Source organism: Ictalurus furcatus, chromosome 2, assembly GCF_023375685.1.
Source record: "Ictalurus furcatus strain D&B chromosome 2, Billie_1.0, whole genome shotgun sequence".
NCBI classification, from domain to species: Eukaryota; Metazoa; Chordata; class Actinopteri; order Siluriformes; family Ictaluridae; genus Ictalurus; species Ictalurus furcatus.
In genome coordinates, this window is record NC_071256.1 from 511,615 (window position 1) to 534,035 (window position 22,421).

Below are 22,421 nucleotides of genomic sequence, written 5' to 3' on the forward strand. Positions count from 1 at the left end.
GGTCATTATTCTGACGCAACGGTCTCGGGCTGTCTACAGAGTGATTTCCCATCAGCGCCCCGCCCACACCAGCGCTGTCAGGATGCGATTGCCATATAAGGTAAATGACGCCATGGGATCCCCTGCTTTGGAACGTCAGCCATTCATATCAGTAGGGTATTAAAAATAGATGTAATCAGACAGAAACCTGCTGTGTTACTGATATATTCCGGACGTTTTGGAGGAAAGTTCGCGTGCTCGTTGTGCTGAATCGGGTCGGAATCACTTTCAGAGGCTTTGTTTGTGTTCCTCGCGCTCGTCTCGGGTGAACTCTGTCCCAGAGAAGGCCACGCCCCGTTTTTGTTTGCGTCATCGGGAGGTATATAAAAGCAGCCGAGCTCCGAACAGGCAGCACTTCAACTTCGGAGGCTGAACAGAAGGAGGAAGACCGACAGCAGCAACAGCAGCGAGCTTAACAGCGAGTCAGAGGAGACTAAAACTACTCCCTCAGCTCTCAATTCGTCATTGTTTGGATTTATTCCGGATTAAAATAAGCTCTTTTGGGTTTAACAACACGATGTTTTCCACCATCGGTACCGACTTGACTTATAGCAGCATGGCTTCTCCTCTGAACCCGACTCAGGTATGGAGCTTCATGTTTACATCACTCACAGCGCTATTCTGATTTAATAACCTTCTCTATAACTATAGCAATCTTTTGGGTTTTTTAGTCGTCCTTCAGGACACAGCTTTCTGTTTCATTTGACTTGTAAATACTGCGTGTTCCTTTGTAAAAAAAAACAACAACAACAACGACAAAAAACAAAGAAAAACAGTGCATTGACATCTGGAGTTTGTTCTCTTTTAAACTGATTTGCATGGATCTAAAGAGTGTTTCACTTTTGTTCTTCAGGATTTTACAGACCTCGCAGTCTCAGGAGCGTCCTTCGTGCCCACCGTCACGGCCATCTCCTCGAGCCCGGACCTGCAGTGGATGGTCCAGTCTGTGGTCTCGTCCGTGGCTCCATCTGAGAGCAGGGTTCATCCCTACTCCTCCGACATGACCTTCTCCAGATCCAAAATGGTGAAGACCCTGAGCGGAAACAAGGCTCCCGGCAGCACCAGCAGCCGCAGGGGCAGAATCGAACAGGTGAATACGGTTACCACACTCAGGTTCTTCTGCTATATGTCATAATAACTCGTGCAACGTGTAACACTCAGTTGGATGGAAATTAACTTCTCTTGCTGTTCTTTACAGCTTGCTCCAGAGGAGGAGGAAAAGAAGCGTCTTCGCCGCGAGCGAAACAAGATGGCCGCCGCCAAATGCCGCAACAGGAGACGCGAGCTCACGGACACCCTGCAAGCTGTAAGTATTAATCGCCACCTCCTTTAATCTTATCGATAAACCTTATCAACACACACACACACACACACACACACACACACACAAACGAACAAATGGATCAAAGTAACGAGACATATTTTTCTTTCTTCTGAAGGAAACGGACATTCTGGAGGATGAGAAATCAGCTCTGCAGAACGACATCGCCAATCTCCTGAAAGAGAAAGAGCGTCTCGAGTTCATCCTGGCCGCACACCGGCCCATCTGTAAGATCCCGTCACAGATGGACTCGTCCTTCACCGAACCCTGCGTCTCTCCGGTGTCGTCCGAGAGCGCGGTGACTTCCGGACCTTCCACACTGACCACAACAACCACCACCTCCGTGAAACTCTCCGACCTCGAGTCCACTCTGGAGGCTTCGCTTGATCTTCTCACCAAATCCGAGATGGACACGGCCCGCTCGGTGCCAGACATCGACCTGTCCAACTCTCTGTATGCCGCTCAGGACTGGGAGCCACTTTACACGCCGGCCAACCTGGACCTGGAGCCTCTGTGCACGCCCGTGGTCACCTGCACACCCACTTGCACATCCTACACGTCTACCTTCCTCTTCTCGTACCCGGAGGGCGACGCCCTCTCCAGCTGCGGCCAGATGCACTGTCGCGAAAGCAGCGGCAACGAGCAGTCGTCCGATTCGCTCAGCTCACCCACTCTGCTCACGCTATAAGGGCGCCAATACTTATTCTTCTCCATCAGCCTCACATCAACACTGACCTTAAAGACATTAACAATGCAGGGCTACAGATTCCACTAAGCAATCACTTATTATTATTATTATTGTTATTGTTACGTTATTATTCATGAGTATGAATGAGCCTCTTAAACATGTAGCATGGTTTTTATGTTTCATTATGCAGATATTGTGTAGAAGATGAATAAATAAATATGTAAATAAATACATTATGTTTATGGTGCTCGATAAACTGTAACGTGGTCTCAGCAATATCCAGGCAACCTGTGTGAATTCGTGCGTTTTCTTTATCTAGCCGTCGTGCTACTCTGCTAACATTACATGAAGTTTTCTGTGAAAACATCGTCTTAAAAATAAATTATGGATTGTTTTTATTTTTATACTGGAATGTGAACTAAAAGCAAACTGTACCTGTTTGCAAAATAAAAAAAACTATTAATAAATATTCATTGTACAACATTTTTGTGTGTGTGTGTGTGTGTGTGTGAGAGAGAGAGAGAGAGAGAGAGAGTTAGCCCAAAAGTGTTACGCCACATAAAAAAGCTGAAATGAACTTTCTAAAAGTCTGAACTGAAACAGTGGCTAAGTAACTGAAACTTTCCTCACACGTTGCTGCTGAAGTCAGACGGTGAGGAAACGCATCCACGTCACACGTGATGAATATCAGTGACGAAACCAGAGGTGTCTGAAACTTTCCTGACCAAAGTGAAGTTGGGAAATTTTAGCGAGAGTGATGGTGTTGATTTATTTTTTTTTGTCACCACTCGCTCTGGAATTTCTCTCTCCCTTTCCGCTCGATACTCACCTTCTCCACGGCTCCTGACTTCAGCGGAAGGAAAAGCGAGACTGAGAACTCTTCATGAGAAATTCGTCTGGACACGTTTTCCTCTAAAGCTTTCTGATTAGAAAAGAAACGAGCAGATATGAAAAGTTACACAGTGCTAAACTAGAATTACAGTAAACACATTAACAAGTAAAAACACACTTTTCACATTTCACACGTTAGCATGGCGCCTGTCAAGGGGTGGGATATATCGTATTGGGGAGTAAGTGAACAGTCAGTTTTCGAAGTTGACGTGTTGGAAGCAGGAAAAATGGGCGAACCTAAATAAACACTGTTTCAGACCAAGTACACACCTTCATAGCAACGGTGTTCCCTAATATCAGTGTCCTCTTTCAGCAGGATAACGCTCCCTGACACACTGCAAAAATTGTTCAGGAACGGTTTGAGGAACATGACAAAGAGTTCAAGGTGTTGCCTCGAAATTCCCAAAACCTCAATCCGATCGAGCGTCTGTGAGATGTTCCGGACAAACAAGTCTGATCCACGGAGACCCGACCTCACAACTTACAGGACTCAAAGGATCTGATGCTAACGTCTTGGTGTCAGATACAGCACACCTTCAGAGGTGTTGTGGAGTCCACGCCTCGACGCCTCAGAGCTGTTTCAGTGGCACAAGTAGAGAAGGATGTACACAGTATTAGGCAGGTGGTTTTAATGTTCAGGCTGATCGGTGTAGATGTTAACCTTCAGACTCCCAGATATCGCACGATTCACAGTGTTAGCTAAGCAATGTTACAGCTTCTGTTTATACTGTGTTTGATTTATCGCAGCAGAGAAGCGTATTAGCGAGAATGTCTACTGTATTTTAATGTATTAAAGACTCGAGAGTGTGTAGAGATCAGTGATAAGTTTTGCTATAACTTCCTATTAGTGCAGATTACACAATAACACCATAAAGAGAAATGGTTCAGTTGCATGTGCAAGTTATGGCACAGTGACGCGACAACAATCTGCTTCGCTCACTTCCTTCCTCCATGTACGCTGACAGATGCCTTCAGGGGGTTGCACAACACCTCACCGAATCCACCAATCACAGCGCAGATCATATCACCCTAATGAGGAAAAGAGATAAGAACATGACGAGAGCGAGAGAAAGCTAGTACATAATGTGTGTGTGTGTGTGTGTGTGTGTGTTTATCAGGTTGTGACCAGTTTCAAACTCCTCAGCAGTTTAGCATTTTTCACTTTAGTAATTATTGTATCACTTTTTTTTTATTTTGCTTTCTGTATATTTTGGCGTTTGTTCTTTAAGCTAAATGAATTTGATTACCTCATTTTAATGCTAGTTTGTGTTTAGCATGTTTACTATAATGCTAATCACTAGTTATTGTAGCCTAATGACTATAACGCTCGTTATTATTAGGTTACAGGCATCGTAGTTAGCGTGGATACTATAATGTTATAGCTATTACAGTTAGCATGTTTACTGTAATGCTAGTCAAAAGAATGTTATAATGCTAGTTATTATTACTACTGCCTGCTTACTACAATGCTAGTTGTTGTAGTGTTTTAGCTATTATAGTTAGCCTGTTTACTATAATGCTAGACTGTGATGAGCCTGTTTGTTTATTATAACGTTATAGCTACTCCAGTATGACTTTAATGCTAGTCGCAGTACTGCTATAATGCCTTAATGCTAGTTGCTAGTTACGCTAGTTAGCCTAATTATTATAATGCTAGGTATTATTAGGTTATAGTCATAGTTAGCATGTTTACTATAATGTTATAGCTATTACAGTTAGCTGTAAGGATAGTATTATAGCGTTATAGCTTTTACAGTGTAACGATGAAGCTAAAACACACTGAAAACGCTAAGATAATGTGATAAATGTCTCCAGGATTAAACCATAAACTCCCTTCAGCGTGTCACATGCTGAAAAAACAGACTCACACGTTTTGTTATGATGAGTGTGTGTTGTTTAGAAGCGAGTGTACAGTTTTAGGGGTAGGTACAGGACGGGGTGTGAAGGAGAAGAGAAAGTGAAAGGTATAGATTTTGAGGAGAATCAAAACGGAAACAGAGAGACGGTGATGAGTGGTTTGAGGGTATAACACTGAGGAGCGAGAGGACCGGAGTGCTGCTGGACTACAGACCAAAATAAACTCCTGCTAGAGAAAAGGGGAAAAGAAACAGAAGCAAAAATGAAACACACACACACACAGGAGGCAGCGGACCACGCTGCGTGAGTCGTGACGTACAGCCTGGATCCTCTATTAATACCCCTGGTCGACCCCGGGGGAGATGCAGCGGCGTGCAGAAATAGCAGGTGCTCGCTTTAACAGCAGCTTCAGCATCAGCAGCAGTAAGATTAGCGCTGCGTGACGACAAACCTGCGTCGCTTCCTGCAGCTCTGAGGAGGAGACCGAGGATCAGACTCGCCAAGGAAACACGACCAGATTCATCACGCGTTACATAACTCACCTCTCATTCCCTGCTTTTTATTCAATAATAATGATGTAACAGATTACTACAGTGTAATAAACGTTATAATTGTGAACACTCTCACAGCCCGATTTGGTCTAGATTTAACTGCCTCTAATTCTTAAAGTGGTGTTTGGAGCTGTCTCTTACTGTCATGGACACTAGTACACAACAGGAGATATTCTCCGTTTAGACTTGTACTTCATTACGTCCAGGAAAATTCTCAAAATCTCTGACGACTCGTCCTGTATTCGAAGGATCACTCCATGCTCCATGCCAAAACTGCAGCCAATCTGTGACTTAGACCTAGATTTAGACGTAGATATCAGGCAGGGTCTCAAGGCGCAGGTCTTTGACGAACGTTCTTCTCTACGTGTTTCTTCTCCTCGTTGGCGTTTGGTTTCACTGCGCTCTTGGAGATGTGATGGTTCTCCGTTCGGAGGCCGTGACCAGCCGGTCGGAGTCTCCTTGTGAGCAACGATGAGGTGGAGCTTGTACTGTACATTCAACTCCTTCGTAGCACCTCTTCGTTGGTGATATGATCATAATATCGGAGCTTAAGGATCCTGCATAACCTCTCTTCCACCTTCTTCTTGATGCTTGCTTAAGGTAAACATGCGGCGCTTGATCTTCAGGGAGATGGATGGTGAGGACCAGATATCATTCATCCTCCAGGAGACAGCAATCGCTTGAATTCCTGATAGAAAATTCCAGGATAAAATTCCAGAAAAAGGAATTGTGAAGAACACTCCCACCCTGACGCAGACGTTTGATGGCTGAACAATATTCTGTGCAGTTATAGGAACCCTATATCGCCCCCTAGAGGGAAGTGTGTTCAATGCAATAAAAGAGGATGGGAATGATCTCTCAGGTTCTGCTCAGCTTTCTGCATGCTAAAAACCTCATAAATGACAGACAGCTATCTCTGTTCTGCTTTCACTTGAATCGTCTCTGCCGTGTTGACAATCCCGAACAGTTGTTCTTCCGATTCTTTACACCGAAAAATTCTCTCAATTAGACCTTTATATACCAGCACCAATGCATCTTTTACTTCATCCTTATTATACTTCATCATTATTATAGCTCATTATTAGTATACCACAGCGCAGTTGAATTCTTGAATCTTCTACCACTTACTCCTTTTCACGGTCACGGGGAACCTGGAGTCTATCCCAGGGAGCATGGGGCACAAGGCGGGGTACACCCTGGACAGGGTGCCAATCCATCACAGGGCACAATCACATACACACTCACACACCCATTCATACACTACAGACACTTTAGACACGCCAATCAGCCTACTTTGGACTAGGGATGCATGTCTTTGGACTGGGGGAGGAAACCGGAGTACCCGGAGGAAACCCCTGCAGCACGGGGAGAACATGCAAACTCCACACACACAGGGCCCCGGCGGGACTCGAACCCCGGACCCTGGAGGTGTGAGGTGAACGTATATATATGTGAACGTGCTAACCACTAAGCCACCGTGCACCCCTTTACAATGACCTACATGTCGTTTATTAACAAAACAAACATTATAATTGTTGGCAAATGGCTGCGGTCGACATATGTAAATGGAAAAATTCTACCACGGTGTAAATTATTTTCGTATAACTATACAGTCTGTCACGTGTTATTTTTTTTTACATACCTTATAAAAGGTACTAAACATGATAGAAAATAATGGCTTTGAGTATTATGGCTAAAATATGTCATTTGTAATAGCCTTGATATTTTTACAAACTCAGTTCAATTACATTTTATTTGTACAGCGTGTTTAACAGTGGACATTGTCCCAGAGCAGCTTTACAGAAATATATAAATTCAGGATATAGATTTTAAATGTATGAATTTACCCGTAATGAGCAGTCAGTGGTGACGGTGGTGAGGAAAAACTCCCTGAGACGATATGAGGAAGAAACCTCGAGAGGAACCAGACTCAAAAGGGAACCGTCCTCATCTGGTTAACACCGGATAGTGTGATTATAAATAACTGTGTACTACATGGTCAAATAGTGCAGTTGTGTATAGTTTAAATTCACAGTAAAATCCCCAGTGCTGATTTAACACCCAGAGTGCTGAAATTACACCCTACAGTGTTTATATAAATCCACTGGACACGAACACTCTGGTGTTAATTCAACACCAGAGATTTTACTGTGTTTAAAATCTGATATCATTGTTGAAAGTCTAAAGTTTTATGTTTGAAATCTTTAGAGCAACTTTGTCCTTTCTAGAAAATTCTATGTACCACATCATCACTATGACCACCGCTGTGTCCTCCTGAGCTGAAAGCGGCGACATCACAGGGACATCCGCACCGCGCATGCGCACTATCTTACCAGTATTACTTCCGCGTACGCCTGCGTAAGACCGACGCGCATGCGCTGTGAGCCGCCTGTCTGTGTGGATGATTCGGCCTGAAGCAGCCATGGCTCGGTTCCGTGTCTTCATCCTGCTGCCGGTCATTTTTCAGTCCGTGGCTTCAATTTCGTTCTTTCTGCCGATCAGGACGCGGAAATGTCTGAAGGAGGAGATCCATAAAGACATCCTGGTGACCGGGGAGTACGAGATCAGCGAGCAGGCTAACAGCAAAGTGAACCTGAAGGTGGGACTCAGTCTGCTAACGCTAATGCTAATGCTAATGCTAATGCTATTGCTAATTACAAGGCGACGTCAGCGCAAACAATCGGATTCTTTAACTGACACGTTAAGTAGTTTTAAACACCGGAACTAAAATATTCATAAAAATACTGATTTAGTTGATTTGTTTTTATTTATTACAGTGACTTTATTTACTTTAGCTCGGATTAGAAACAAAGTTTTTAAACCAGTTCAGTTGATAAACTGTCAGAGATTCCGCGTGCGCGGATTTCAACGTCTCTAAAGGTTATTGTTAATTTATAATGTTGTTATAATAAATTTTAATGAATAATGTTTTGAGCAAACTGAGTTAGTTGATTAAAATTATGATACACGGCGCTTCCGGGTTGGTCGCGCGACAGAAACAGCTGTTCACGTTCGCACACAATAATAATAATAATATTAATAATACTACATCAATAAAAATAAAATACATCAACAAAAAATAAAGATAAAATATTAATCCTGATATTACTAGTAGTAGTAGCTATAAATGTTAAAAATAATAAATAATAATAATGCACTGTTTTTATTTATGTATATTAAATATGGTTCAAATGCATTTTGTTATTTAAATATATTATGTGGAACATTGTATAATCTGCATAAATAAATAAACATGAATAGCTAGACATCACTAATACACAGATACAGATATCAATATTCATATATAAATAAACATTTTGATTGCATGATGTTTAGAGATCAGTCTCGTGCATAAAAACAAGACTTTTAATTTATTTAATTTTTTTAGTTTATGATCATGATTTGTACCAGCGTTCCCTCTCATTACCCTATACACAGCTAATCCTCTTTAATCTGATTAAACACGGTGATATTATCACAGCACTTCTCCTCTGTAGGAGTTTAAATCATATCATAGAAAAAAAAAATTAAGTGAACCTATAGTGTGACACGATTGGTTCAGATCTGGTCATGTGACCTTTTTAATTTGAATTAGTATTCATTAATTTTCATTAATCAGATGTTGATGACTGAGATATTGCAGATAGTGTGTGTTATGATGTGTGTGTGTGTATAACATGTACAGTGTGATGGTGTGTGTATGAGAGAGAGTGTGTGTGTGTGTGTGTGTGTAACGTACAGTGTGATGGTGTGTGTGTGTGTGTGTGTGGCGCCCCCTGGTGTTGTACACCGTATAAAGCTGCTCACTTCATTTGCACCTCGTCTCTGAGTGATCAGTTTTGATGTGCTGAATCAGTCAGGTTTAATACTGACGCTGACACCACGGTCAGGATTGGGGGGGGGGGCAGGTGCAGGGGGTTCAGGATGGGGGAGGGGTCAGGTGCAGGGGGTTCAGGATTAGGGGGGGGGTCAGGATTAGGGGGTCAGGTGATTGTTGTGATGTAGTTACATGAGGTTGTTGTTGTTTTAGATCACAGACTCGTCCGGTCACATCCTGTACTCCAAAGAGGACGCCACGAAGGGCAAGTTTGCCTTCACCACTGAGGACTACGACATGTTTGAGGTCTGCTTCGAGAGCAAGTCACAGATGGGTGAGTGGTGATATTTATAACAACAATAAATAATAAATGTTAGAAATGATCATGAGTCAATAAAATAGAAAAAGTCATAAAAAGTGTATAAAATATCTTGAACTGCTTAAAATCATGTACCGTTCTCTCTCTCTCTCTCTCTCTCTCTCTCTCTCTCTCTCTCTAGCTATAGGGCGAGTTCCTGATCAGCTCGTTAATCTGGATATGAAACATGGAGTGGAGGCTAAAAACTATGAGGAGGTTTGTGTTCTTTCCTTCCTTTTCATTTACAAATCTCTCTAAATAATTACACATTTATAATAAAACACGACCATAATTTAACTACAACTGTCACCTTCACCAGCCGTTACACATTAATCTGAAGTGTTTGTGTGTGTGTGTGCGCGCACGTACGTGTGTGTGTTTCAGATTGCGAAGGTGGAGAAGTTGAAGCCCCTGGAGGTGGAGCTGAGGCGTCTGGAGGATCTCTCCGAGTCCATCGTTAATGACTTCGCCTACATGAAGAAGAGGGAGGAGGAGATGAGGGACACCAACGGTGAGAGAACCTCAACACGCACCGTTACCATGGTGCTGGAGGTCACATGACCAGGAAGGGGATTATGTCACTCTCTTTATAAAGTGTTTTCCTGTCTGAAGTCAACATGGTGCAGAAAGTAGTACATCTCTAACTCATCTCACACACACACGCACACACACGGATGCACACTTAAGCTCTGCCCCTCAGCTCTCTGGAGCAAGCACAATATCAATGTCCTGATGAATAATTTCATGAAATACCTCTCATCATGACTTTACTTCTTTCTTTCTTTACTTCTTGTGTTCTTTCCTTTTTGTTTGTTTCTTTAATTCTTTACATCTTTTCCTTAAAATACAGATCTGTGAAGTGAAGTTTATTATTTTGAATCTTTTTGCACATACTTTATATGTACTTTAATGACACTTTCACTGTTGTAACACTTGAAATATTTATTTTCTCTCCCTCTCTCCTGCAGAGTCGACGAACACGCGTGTGCTGTACTTCAGCGTGTTCTCCATGTGTTGTCTGATTGGTTTGGCCACGTGGCAGGTCTTCTACCTGCGCCGCTTCTTCAAAGCCAAGAAGCTCATCGAGTAAAAAAAACAAAAACAACAATAACCAGAACCGCCAATCACACACTGGGAAGCCCTGCCCCCAGCTCCATATTACACCATTACACGGTTTTTTAATTTCCCAGTTTCACATTGCTAGGGTGTGCACGTGCGAATGTGTGTGTGCCTGTGCGCGAGTGTGTGCGCGAGTGTTCATCAGGAGCTGGCACGGCGGCCATGTTCATATTCCACTGTCATGTTTTTGCTACAAACCCAATTAATAATAAAATGACATGTTTAGTCACTTATTTACATTTTAATTATTATTATTTTTAATCTCACACACCCCCGAGTGTCACTCCTTTCCTGTCTGAAGAACGCATCCTTTTTTTTTTTTTGGAAGAGTGGCAAATTTTTTGTACGTCTGTCTCTTTTTTTTTTTTTTTGTGATACAGAATATTATACATAAGCTCCGCCCCTTTCAACTCTCTCTCTACCTATACGTTAATGATATTATTTGATATTATACTGAAGAAACTGATGTTGATACGGTGATTAGTAATTTTCCTGAATGCTGAAAGTATCTTCAGGACTTTTACAGTCGGCTGGAGGTCCATTTTTAACACGATTAATTTTTTTCTTCTCATAAACACATCTCTTCAGTAATAAGCGTGGAACGTTGTTGGAGAATCTCGCCCCAAAAACAGAAACGTTATGATATCAGTGTTTTGTGAAACATGTTGTAATGTCATTATGAGATGATATTCGCGTATCACTCACCCCTTTTCTACTTTCATTAGTTTTTTTTGTTACACAGAGGAAAGTTATTTGATCTCCTGATTTGGTTCTCCTGGTTCTCCAGGTTCTCCTCTCATTAACTCTGGTTTGTGTTTGATTTGATGTTTCTGGTGGAGCTCATTAGAGGGTAATGGATAATTTGATTTTAATATTATTATTATTATTATTATTATCATTTTTTCAGTCAGTAGATGATTGTTCACTGGTGGTTTATTGATTCTGTGGCAGTTGGTTTTCATGATTAAAGCTGGATTGTCCTTCAATAAACTTTGTTACTTAAAACAGTTCTGAGTTAGATTTTTTTTTAAAAATACCGTCAGGTGGTGTGTTATTAATTGAATTGAACATTATTGATCTTTTGGTTAAACCTTCCCTTGGGTCGTAATCTTGTTGAAATTCCTTTTAATCCAGATTATTAGCAGACACCTGAATCCGGACCCTAGGGCCTCTTATTTTGAAATATTTGTCTTCACGCGACCGGAAGTCAGGGAGGTATCAGTGGCCAGCTTCACACTATCTATCTATTACATAAATCTATATTAATCTATTAATATTTCAATCATTCTTTCTTTACTGTCTTTTATCTTTCGTCTATTCTTTCTTTACTCCTACATTCCCATTTTGATTTTTTTGTTTATTTTCAGACAAACGAATTATTCAGTAAAATAAAGTGCTTACATAATTTGTTATGTGTAACCCTGTTATTGATGAGTTATATGTAGATGATTTTTGCTGTATTTTTATATTCATATTTTTAATTGTCATTAAAAAAAAAAAAGTAGCGCTAATGAGACCGGAAGTGATGTAGTAGTTGTTGCTAGCTTCACGTTGTTTCTGTATATAGGTCTGTCATCAGGGTTTCTTTCTGTCTTTCCTTCTCTGTCCAGTTCCCGTTTAGAGTTTTCTTTTTGTTCATTAATTTCCAGAAACACTAAATTATTGTGTTGAGTAAAATAAAGTAGTTGCTTTTCGTATTGAATAATCCCGAACTTTTAATTTGAAATATTTGTCATACTTTGGGCGGAAGTGAATTGAGGCTAATTACTGATGCTAGTTTAACGCACTTTCTGTACACAGGCTTACTTTCTTTCATTCATTCTTCCTCCCTATAAGATTTAATCCCCATTTTTAGTTTCCTTAGTTTAAAATCCGAAGTAATTAATGGTGTTGAGTTAAATGCAGTAGTTGAGGTTTATGTTTTAACTGTATTTTCTTCTATTAATATTCATAAACATGTTTTTTTTTTCCCTCCCCGAACTTTTAATGTGAAATATCTGTCATAAGGCGACCGGAAGTAGCTTTCATTGTTTCTGTACACATGAGTGTGTGATCAGACTGTCGTCTCTCTCGGAGTGTTATTCCAGGGTGTGATTAGTGATCAGTGATCAGTGAGAATGCCGGGAGCGGATAAGGAGACGGATCTGTCGGAGCGGATTGAGGCGTTTCTGGCCGAGTTGAAGCGCAGCGGCAGCGGCTGCGGATCAATGCGCGGCTCGGCGGAGACAGCGAGAGACACCGCGGCTTTACTCCGGAGGATCACCGCTCAGGCCCGCTGGAGCAGCGCCGGTCTGTTCATTACTCTAACCGCTCTTTCATCCTCCGCTCTGATTGGTCAGGAGGTGTTGGTTAGATTTCTGACAGTAGCGCAGCTGCAGGTTTCTATTAATGCTCTCGGTCAATACTTTATTGTTTCTATAGTAACGGCTCATTCGCAGTATCCTACTTAAATGGATTAAAAATAATCCTTCTTATGGAGACGTTTTCTTAAAGTAAGGAGACGTTTATTTAACATTTAAAGAAGGAGTCTCCAGTGTCAGAGGTAAAGGGTAGAGTTCTCTGATTTTCACTAAATTCACACTGTACTGTAGGGAGGTCAAGACTAATGCAGGGGGGCACTTAGTTTCGTCCAATCACGCTCAGAGCTGAGGTATAGTATAATGTACTTGATTTGTATAATATTGTATAGTTTAGTACAGTATAGTGCATTGGCTCAGATCTCCACTCTGAGCTCCTCATTTCCAATATATTACACACAATAACATTTCACTGGTGGATTAGAGGTAGAGGATCAGTGTACAGGTAGAGGTTCAGTGTACAGGTAGAGGTTCAGTGTACAGGTAGAGGATCAGTGTACAGGTAGAGGATCAGTGTACAGGTAGAGGTTCAGTGTACAGGTAGAGGATCAGTGTACAGGTAGAGGATCAGTGTACAGGTAGAGGATCAGTGTACAGGTAGAGGTACAGTGTACAGGTAGAGGTTCAGTGTACAGGTAGAGGATCAGTGTACAGTGTTTATAAAAGGACAGTTACAGTACAGAAGTGGAGAATAAACATTACTGAAAGGAAGATGTAATCCACTGATTAATCTCTTGTTACCATCTTGGTGTTGAAGAACATCTCTGTGGATCTCTAGTTTAGATCTTTGTTTCAAACCAAACCATCACTGTAAGGGTAATTATCGGTTCATCATTTTCATATCTAACTCGTTTTGAAGGATGTGTTACAGCTCCATCATGGTGTGTGTGCGTGTGTGTTTGTGTGTGTGTAGGTGACCTGATGGAGATCATACGTAAGGAGGGCAGGAGAATGACTGCAGCTCAGCCCTCAGAGACCACCGTCGGAAACATGATCCGCCGAGTGCTCAAGATCATCCGAGAGGAATACGCCAGGTACATACACTGCGTCCTGTACACACACACACACACACACACCAGTTTAGCTGGTTTCAGATAAATAAGCACTCGTGTATCACACTAAACGAGCCATCTTCTTGATTACACACCATTTATTCAGTGTAATATGTTAACTTCTAGGGTATTGTGTGTGTGTGTGTGTGTGTGTGTGTGTGTGTGTGTGCGCAGGTCTCGGGGCAGCAGTGAAGAAGCCGATCAGCAGGAGTCCCTGCACAAGCTGCTGACGTCCGGCGGCTCGAGTGAAGACAACTTCAGAACTCACTTCAGCTCCCTTAAAGCAAACGTCATAGAGGCCATCAATGAGCTGCTGACTGAGCTCGGTACACACATACACACACACACATACACACACACACACACACACACACACAGACACAGACACAGACACACACACACACACACACACACACACACACATACACAGACACAGACACACACATACACACATACCCATATACACACAGACACACTCTCGATCACTCGCGATTGATCGTGTTTACGGGTCAGTCCGCTGAAACGGTTGAACAGGCCACGATTCAGCCTATAGAGGTAGATCTGATGGAGGTAGATTAGACCAAATTGATGGACTGATTGGATGTATTTCAGTAATACAAAGCTTAAAATACACTTTATAACTCAATTTATAAATATACAGTAAAATAATAGTAATGTAGAGTAAATGTATAGATTCTTTCCATTAATATGAAATGATATAAATGCGTACTCTGTGTGTGTGTGTGTGTGTGTGTGTGTGTGTGTGTGTGTGTGTAGAGGGCACTACAGATAACATAGCCATGCAGGCTCTGGAGCACATTCACTCTAACGAGGTGATCATGACGATCGGACGCTCGCGCACCGTCGAGGCTTTTCTGAAGGACGCGGCTCGCAAACGCAAGTTCCACGTCATCGTCGCCGAGTGTGCACCTTTCTGTCAGGTAACATTACCCACAATCCCCTGCTGCAGCTGTGTAGTGTAGTGCTGCAGTGCTGAACTCTGTGTGTGTGTGTGTGTGTGTGTGTGTGTGTGTGTGTGTGTGTGTGTGTGTGTGTGTTCTCAGGGTCATGAGATGGCCACCAGTCTGTCGAGAGACGGCATCGAGACCACCGTCATTCCAGACGCCGCCATTTTCGCCGTCATGTCTCGAGTCAACAAGGTGAGAGACAGACAGATCGAGAGAGACAGACAGAGGAAGAGGGAGAGAAACAGAGACAGACAGAAAATAGCTACATACAAATATAGAGACAGAAAGAGATAACTAAAGATGGAGGTTTTGTCCGTATTAATCACCTTAATCTCTTAAACTTTTTTCTTTCTTCCTTTTCTTTACTGTGTTTTATGCCTTTTAATTTGTTTCATCTTTTCCTTTCATTTCTTGTCAATTCAATCCAGCTGGAAGAACTCTGTGTGTATAATGTGTGTGTGTGTGTGTGTGTGTATCAGGTGATCATCGGCACACAGACGGTTCTGGCTAACGGAGGACTGCGAGCGGTAAACGGCACACACACCCTGGCGCTGGCCGCTAAACACCACTCCACTCCTCTCATCGTGTGTGCGGCCATGTTCAAACTCTCACCTCAGGTAACCATGACGACGACGACGATGGGGGCGTGACATAACATCTCGCGCTCGCTCGTACGTTTACGTTTTTTCATTTCCTCTCCTCAGTTTCCGAACGAGGAGGACACGTTCCACAAGTTCGTCTCTCCACACGAGGTTCTGCCCTTCACTGAAGGTACAAGAACATCTCAGATCTTCCAGATTCCTCCAGGACTAATGATGGCATTTATATTTGTTATATACAGTATATTAAATACCGTGAGCTCTGCCCTCAGGTGAGATCCTGTCGAAGGTGAACGCTCACTGTCCCGTGTTTGATTACGTTCCCCCGGAGCTCATCACACTCTTCATCTCCAACATCGGGGGAAACGCGCCGTCCTACATCTACCGCCTGATGAGCGAGCTGTACCACCCCGAGGACCACGAGCTCTGAATAAACTACATACTCAAACTACCTGCGTGTGTGTGTGTGTTTCCCATGAGTAATAGTCATCAGGGCCTAGTCATAGACACGTTTTGTTATGAACGCCTGACAGACTGATACGCTAATCGATGATGTCATATCCTGTGCGCAAACCTTAGGACAGTTCTCATGAAGTCTATAAACACCAGCAGTAATAATAATAATAATAATAATAATAATAACCTAGAGTGGAGAAGATGGAGCTTAATGAAAGTTATCTTTAATTCAGTAATGAATTATAATCTACAAAAAATGCTGTTTTTTATTTATTTATTTTAAACACATTCAAAAATAGAATTGAAAATCAAAATTTAAAAAAAAGAAGAAGAAGGATCCTGAGGTTCAGTGGAGCGACGGAGCCGAGCGTCCTTTTCAGCTGTGAGACAAAACACACAAGTTTCCCCCAGTTACAACAGCAGCATGGAAGAAACCTGTAAGAGAGTGTGTGCGCGCGTGTGTGTGAGAGAGAGTTACCTGGCCTGTGCTTTAGTCCACTTGAGGGCGTGTCTGGGTGGGACCGAGGCTGGTGGGTGGTAGAAGGGGCATCCTGTACGGTTACAATGCGCCGCAAAGCGACACGGCTACATCACACACACACACACACGAATTTATTCATTAACTGAATTCACATTCATACATATATATATATATATATATATATATATATATATATATATATATAAAACTCAAAACCAACATAAAACCTCATATCACACACACACAGTATGAACTTACTTTAGGATGATAGAAGGTACAGTCTGTCCTCTTACACTCGGGGAAGAAACGACACACACTGCTGGACTGAGGAGGAGGAGCTACACACACACACCAATGTGTAAAAATAATTATTGTGGGCGTGGCCTCTGTCCAGCGTTTTTTCAAATCTGCAAATTATTATTTGTTTTTATATTTTGTGAACTGGGAGGGGGGCACACACACACACACACACACACACACACACCTGGTTTGGGAGGCTGCAGCAGGGCTCTGTGGCTGGTGTGTGTGTACGGACAGTCGGGTTTGGAACACTTGCCGTCGTATTTACAGTTAGGATGGATGAACAGACACTTCTCTCCATACACACAGCTGGGAAACGTCCTACACACACACACACACACACACACACACGTTATACACACACATTGCTTATAGAAAATCACCAGCTCTATCCTGTGTGTGTGTGTGTGTGTATACATACCTGCACTGTGTTTTAGGATGGTGATACACACACTCGTCTCCGCTCTTACATGCCGGCCAGAACCTGCAGCGCTCTAGAACCTTCTGTCTCTTCACCTTCGCCGTTTCCTCCTCCATCTGTTCCTCTCCCTCTATCATCATTCCTTCATCTGAGAGAGACAGCAGTGAGAGAGAGATATGAGAGATATGAAAGAGAGAGACAGAGAGAGATATGACAGACAGCAAGAGAGAGGGGATGAAAAAAAAGAAGGATGACACACACACACACACACACACACACACACACACACACACACACACACAGAGTACTGTGTAGGTTTAACTGTCAGTCCAGCCCAGTTTTAGTTTTAGTGTGTGTGTGTGTGTGTGTGTGTGTGTGTGTGTGTGTGTGTGTGTGTGAGAGAGAGTGTCCCCTCACCATCAAACAAGAGGTCAGAGGTCATGCTGATTTGCACTGGTTTCGTCCTGTGGTCAGCTGAGGGGTCCACGGTCATGGAGCTGGGGGCGTGGTCAGTGTCCATGTCGTGTTCAGTGAGACTGGCGAGAGGACTCGGCACTCCATCTAACGTCACGATGAACTTCGGACTGCACTCGGGTTTTTCTCTGAGGAAGGACACACGGAATATCTTCATCATCATCATCACTCTCGCACCTGTTATGAATGTAACGTAGAACTAATGTAAGAAGCCTCACCTGGCCTGCACTGTGCGTGGAGTGGTGGGCGTGGCCTCCTCCTGATTGACAGTGTCCAGCCTGTTCCTGATTGGTGGATTCTGTTCCAGCTCTGGTTTTCTCATGATGAAGGAGCGAGTGTCCAGAGTCTTCAGTCTCGATGTCTCCAACAGCTGCAGCTCTGAACACCGACCGCAAACAGGAAGTGATGTATATGCGATAATCAGGGTGTGCCCATCATGACATCACAATATATTTTACATGCTATATTATTATTATTATTATTGTTGTCGTCACACCTTTAATGTACAATTTCGTACTTCCTGTGACATAAGAAAACACTAAATAATACTCACTGAACTGAGTGAGTGTGTGTTTGTGTGTGTGTGTGTGAGAGAGAGAGAGAAGAGTTAAATCTTACCAAACTGCTGCTCTCTGTTCTCATCATCTGGAAGATCCTGCTGCAGTCGAGAGGCCAGAGAGCGAGAAGGGACTGAAAAGAGAGAGTGTGACAGCGTGAGAGAGAGAGAGAGAGAGAGAGAGAGAGGGATGAGAAAGAAAAAACCTTCTTCATCTCTCACATCATCAGATCAATCCACTTTAATGTAAGTTATGATTTTGATGTGCCGTCCCTTTAAGAGGCGGAGTCTCACCGTTTGGGCGGGTGTGATGTGCTTCCTGTGGGAGGAGCTCGTGCAGGTGCTCTTGGACCAATCGGATGGCAGCTCTGCTCATCTCGTCGCTCGCTGAGCGTGTTCGTGGTGCCACGGGAACCGTCTGTCGCTGGGGGACTGTGTGCCCAAACAAACACAAACAAAAACAAACAAACAAACAAACAAACAAACAAAAAAACACCTCAGTGAGATTATAAATGAGCAGTGCTGATTGTCCTGGAAGAATGTGTGCTTTTTGTGTGTGTGTGAGAGTGAGAGTGAGAGACTCACTGGTGTACACAGCTGTGGTTTTGCTGATGGAGTCCTGAGCCTCAGAAATAGCCTTCAGGATTAAATTTTTATTGGCCTGTTTCGCTGGAGGCAGAGATGGTCTGTAGAGACACAACACACACACACACACACACACACACACACACACACACACACCTTAAGATACGTATGCTAAACCTGAACTCTACTACATCCTAATAAATCAGAGATAACACACTGTAGGAGTAAACTATTCATTTTTTCCTGATCACTTCCTGTAAGTAATTATAATAATAATAATAATAATAATAATAATAATAATGATATTATTATTATTATTATTAATACTTAATTCTTAGTATTCTTATTCTTAGAAGTATGCTTCTTCTCCTTATTATTATTATTATGATGACGAAAGACGTAATTAAGGGAAAGTTGAAACAGACTTGCGCTCCGGTTTTGGTGGGAGGGAAACTCGACTCGGCATGCCGTAATCTTCCTCGTCCTCCTCGTCCTCCTCGCTCTCGTAAAGGCGCCCATGACCTTTCTGAATCCGAACCACAGAGCTCGCCACGGGAGCTTTCCTTTTCCGGGAGAATTCGTCCTGCGGTGAGATCGGGGGAGGTACGGTGATACGGTGAGAAAATAACAACATGCATGCACAAATAAAACAAAAACAGATCTACATTGATCAAACCAGCATCTTTTTTTCTTCTTCTGATTTAAAAAAAATATTATTTTGTCAGAACAAAACAAAAATGATGGTTGGATAAACACATGTGCCTAATCAGCATAAACCGCATGAATATTTAACAACGTAATTATAATATTTAATAATAATTAACCATGTGGAACTCCTCACCTTACTGTGTCCCTCTCTGTAGCTCCGCCCATAAATAGAGCTCGACCTTTCCTGACCTCTCATGACCTCGGACGACCTGTAACTCTCCTCTGTTCTTCCAGAACCACGATTGGACGAACGGCTGACTAAGGGGCGGGGCTTCCCGGACGGCACGACCCTGGGATCGTTGGTGATGAGGTCATCGTCCTCCAGGTCGGGTTTGATGTCGATGACGGCTTCGGCCGAGTGTTCAAGCAGAGGCTTCACTGTGGAGGTCAGTCTGGAGGAGGAGCGGTCAGAGGACGTTCTCCTGAAACACACACGCGCGCGCACACACACACACACACACATACTGAATTCCTTCCCTTAGCTGTGTATGTATTCTACAAAATCTCTTTCAAGTATTTCTCTTTCTTTATGCACATTTGTTAACGTGTGTGTGTTAGCATGTGTGTGTGTGTGTGTGTGTGTGTGTGTGTGGGCGTATACACACACACACACATAAAACCCCTCAGTCATATAAATACCTGCCATGGTGCTCATGGGCGGAGCTAGACACCCGTCCTTCTAACCTATCAGAGCGTGAGCTGGACACGGAGAGAGCCCGAGGCTCCTCCCCTTTGTGCTCGTCCCGACTGGACGTGCTGGGATCAGAGGGGAGGAGTTTAGGGCGGAGAGAGGCGGGCTCTGAACACAGAACAGAAAATAAAGAGGATTTTACTCAGAGTGATGATGGGTTTATATAAACTATAAAAAACGATGTACTTACACTGTGTGTGTGTGTGTGTGTGTGTGTGTGTGTGTGTGTCGTACCCACTGCAGTTGATCTGAGCTTCTCCAGCACTCCATGTAACCTGTAACACACAATCACACACATCACACCTGGGACTATCAGTGATGGAGAAATAATCAATGTTTTGATGCACTGTGAATTCTCTCTGGAAAAATTCAACACCAAAGTACAAAAGCATCTAAATTAGTAGTGTAGGTGTATAGTGTTGTAGTAGATGTGTTACCACACTGTGAACTTGATGGTGTAGTTCTTGTGTAGCTGTGTGTAATTGTTGTGTAGCTGTGTGTACTTGTGTAGCTGTTGTCGTACCACACTGTGAACTTGATGGTGTAGTTCTTGTGTAGCTGTGTGTAATTGTTGTGTAGCTGTGTGTACTTGTGTAGCTGTTGTCGTACCACACAGTGAACTTGATGGTGTTGTTGCCCAGAAACAGTGAGAGATCATCAGCCATTTGCTGAGCGTTCTTCTTATTGGCCACCATCACCATGATGTAGTCAGGAAGTTCCTCATCTGGGATAAAAACACACCATTACACACACACACACACACACACACACACACACACACCATCAACGAATACACAGTGTATGTAAAGAGCTTACCCACATACGCCCCCAACTCCTGCAGCTTCCCTTTAATGGCCGCCTGAAACAAACAAACAAACAAACAAACAAACAAACACACACACAGAACTTAAAGTGAATATTAATGAGGGTTTGGTGCATATTGATGAGCGTATAGTAAATATTAATGAGTGTGTACTGTTATAGTGTGTTCAAAGCACATAAACCAGACTTGAACTTCAAGTCTGAATTTCATATTTATTTTTATTTATTTCCCTCAGCTGATTTTTCTTAGGCGACACTGATACATAAATTGATATACATCTGATGTTTACATATTTTAAATTATATAAGTAGTGCTGAGCAGAATCATTTGAATGCTGGTATATCCGTTCTTTACACAGGCTTAAACACACAACTCTCTCGCGCTCTCTCTCTAACTCCCACTCTCTCTCTCTCTCTCTCTCTCTCTAACTAACTCTCTCTCTCTCTCTCTCTCACTAACTCTCTCTCTCTCACTAACTCTCTCTCTCTCTCTCTCTCTAACTAACTCTCTCTCTCTCTCTCTCTCTCTAACTAACTCTCTCTCTCTCTCTCTCTAACTAACTCTCTCTCTCTCTCTCTCTCTAACTAACTAACTAACTAACTCTCTCTCTCTCTAACTAACTAACTCTCTCTCTCGGATATTTGAAGGTTTACACCAGTGCTCTTTCCTGCTCCAACACACACATTTACACCTCGTGAAGAGTGTGTTTTTGAACTAAAGAGCTGTCACGACAACTGTGTTAGAGCGACACCACCACAACACACACACACACCACTAAAGAGCTAGCATGAGTTTCAATGAATTAGCATATTATTATTTACATTAAAAATGTGAACGACAAAACTAAGTACTTCACCCTGAAATTTATAAATTATCAAAAAAAGCATAAAAACCAGTACTAATCTGATGATAAAGAAATCTGATAATGCTATTACACACAACGCTAAGAACACCACAGCTGACCGAGCTAGCTAGCGAATTTAAGCTAAGCTAAGCTATGCTAAGCACACAGGTTTAGCCGCATATTTCAATTACCCGAATTTTCTTGCTGATCTCCGTCCCGATTTCCATCTTTTACCGTCTCGGCTTGCGTTCACCACTTCAAAATTACCACATGGATTAATTAACAGTATTAAATTGCTGTTTCTTTTTTTAACAGTTCTTGACTGGGTCCTCTTATTGCTAGCTAGGGCTTCGGTATCAACACTGCGCATGCGCACGGGCGAAGCAGTCGTTCACTCGCGTGATGACACACCGCGTTATCCTCCAGGCCGCTAGCTGGCGCTGGTGTACCGTGTTTTGTTTACAA

At 42.7% G+C, this 22,421-nt stretch overlaps 4 protein-coding genes across 5 annotated transcripts; 3 read left to right on the top strand and 1 right to left on the bottom strand.

Annotated features, from left to right (window-relative positions):
- Positions 1-11: 11 nt before the first annotated feature.
- On the top strand, positions 12-2,531 carry fosab (v-fos FBJ murine osteosarcoma viral oncogene homolog Ab). Its single transcript, XM_053641600.1, has 4 exons — positions 12-622; positions 893-1,129; positions 1,238-1,345; positions 1,479-2,531. Exons 1-4 carry the CDS (start codon positions 557-559, stop codon positions 2,046-2,048), a joined length of 981 nt encoding a protein of 326 aa, XP_053497575.1. The 5' UTR covers positions 12-556; the 3' UTR covers positions 2,049-2,531.
- Positions 2,532-7,719: 5,188 nt separating this feature from the next.
- tmed10 (transmembrane p24 trafficking protein 10) lies at positions 7,720-11,646 on the top strand. Its single transcript, XM_053641613.1, has 5 exons — positions 7,720-7,946; positions 9,378-9,498; positions 9,665-9,738; positions 9,907-10,033; positions 10,491-11,646. Exons 1-5 carry the CDS (start codon positions 7,749-7,751, stop codon positions 10,610-10,612), a joined length of 642 nt encoding a protein of 213 aa, XP_053497588.1. The 5' UTR covers positions 7,720-7,748; the 3' UTR covers positions 10,613-11,646.
- Positions 11,647-12,338: 692 nt separating this feature from the next.
- Positions 12,339-16,302, top strand: eif2b2 (eukaryotic translation initiation factor 2B, subunit 2 beta). The gene is made up of 8 exons (XM_053641450.1): positions 12,339-12,930; positions 13,912-14,032; positions 14,225-14,376; positions 14,828-14,991; positions 15,115-15,210; positions 15,498-15,635; positions 15,723-15,789; positions 15,890-16,302. The coding sequence occupies exons 1-8, from the start codon at positions 12,759-12,761 to the stop codon at positions 16,045-16,047; spliced, it is 1,068 nt and encodes a 355-aa protein (XP_053497425.1). The 5' UTR covers positions 12,339-12,758; the 3' UTR covers positions 16,048-16,302.
- Positions 16,278-22,327, bottom strand: zc3h14 (zinc finger CCCH-type containing 14). Of its 2 annotated transcripts, none has more exons than XM_053641291.1 (17): positions 22,148-22,327; positions 21,106-21,148; positions 20,899-21,013; positions 20,524-20,564; positions 20,238-20,397; positions 19,732-20,020; positions 19,316-19,473; positions 18,891-18,991; positions 18,600-18,737; positions 18,368-18,439; positions 17,968-18,127; positions 17,693-17,877; positions 17,276-17,423; positions 17,039-17,175; positions 16,813-16,892; positions 16,552-16,658; positions 16,278-16,453 (listed from the first exon to the last, which is right to left on the bottom strand). In XM_053641291.1, the coding sequence occupies exons 1-17, from the start codon at positions 22,181-22,183 to the stop codon at positions 16,450-16,452; spliced, it is 1,974 nt and encodes a 657-aa protein (XP_053497266.1). In that variant the 5' UTR covers positions 22,184-22,327; the 3' UTR covers positions 16,278-16,449. The 2 variants fall into 2 exon arrangements, with proteins under 2 accessions (XP_053497266.1, XP_053497256.1); XM_053641281.1 differs by having other exon boundaries at positions 16,813-16,961.
- Between the last annotated feature and the right edge of the window lie 94 nt (positions 22,328-22,421).

Bases quoted from the DNA above. Each gene is read 5' to 3' on its own strand.
- fosab (XM_053641600.1), top strand. From the start codon at position 557: ATGTTTTCCACCATCGGTACCGACTTGACTTATAGCAGCATGGCTTCT. The intron at 1,130-1,237 runs GTGAATACGGTT...TGTTCTTTACAG, and splicing joins GCAGGGGCAGAATCGAACAG to CTTGCTCCAGAGGAGGAGGA. The intron at 1,346-1,478 runs GTAAGTATTAAT...TTTCTTCTGAAG, and splicing joins TCACGGACACCCTGCAAGCT to GAAACGGACATTCTGGAGGA.
- tmed10 (XM_053641613.1), top strand. From the start codon at position 7,749: ATGATTCGGCCTGAAGCAGCCATGGCTCGGTTCCGTGTCTTCATCCTG. The intron at 9,739-9,906 runs GTTTGTGTTCTT...TGTGTGTTTCAG, and splicing joins AGGCTAAAAACTATGAGGAG to ATTGCGAAGGTGGAGAAGTT. The intron at 10,034-10,490 runs GTGAGAGAACCT...TCTCTCCTGCAG, and splicing joins GGAGATGAGGGACACCAACG to AGTCGACGAACACGCGTGTG.
- eif2b2 (XM_053641450.1), top strand. From the start codon at position 12,759: ATGCCGGGAGCGGATAAGGAGACGGATCTGTCGGAGCGGATTGAGGCG. The intron at 15,211-15,497 runs GTGAGAGACAGA...TGTGTGTATCAG, and splicing joins TCATGTCTCGAGTCAACAAG to GTGATCATCGGCACACAGAC. The intron at 15,790-15,889 runs GTACAAGAACAT...CTCTGCCCTCAG, and splicing joins GGTTCTGCCCTTCACTGAAG to GTGAGATCCTGTCGAAGGTG.
- zc3h14 (XM_053641281.1), bottom strand. From the start codon at position 22,183: ATGGAAATCGGGACGGAGATCAGCAAGAAAATTCGG. The intron at 17,424-17,692 runs GTGAGGGGACAC...TGTCTCTCTCAG, and splicing joins CTCTGACCTCTTGTTTGATG to ATGAAGGAATGATGATAGAG. The intron at 16,962-17,038 runs GTGTGTGTGTGT...AATAATTTGCAG, and splicing joins GCTGCAGCCTCCCAAACCAG to ATTTGAAAAAACGCTGGACA.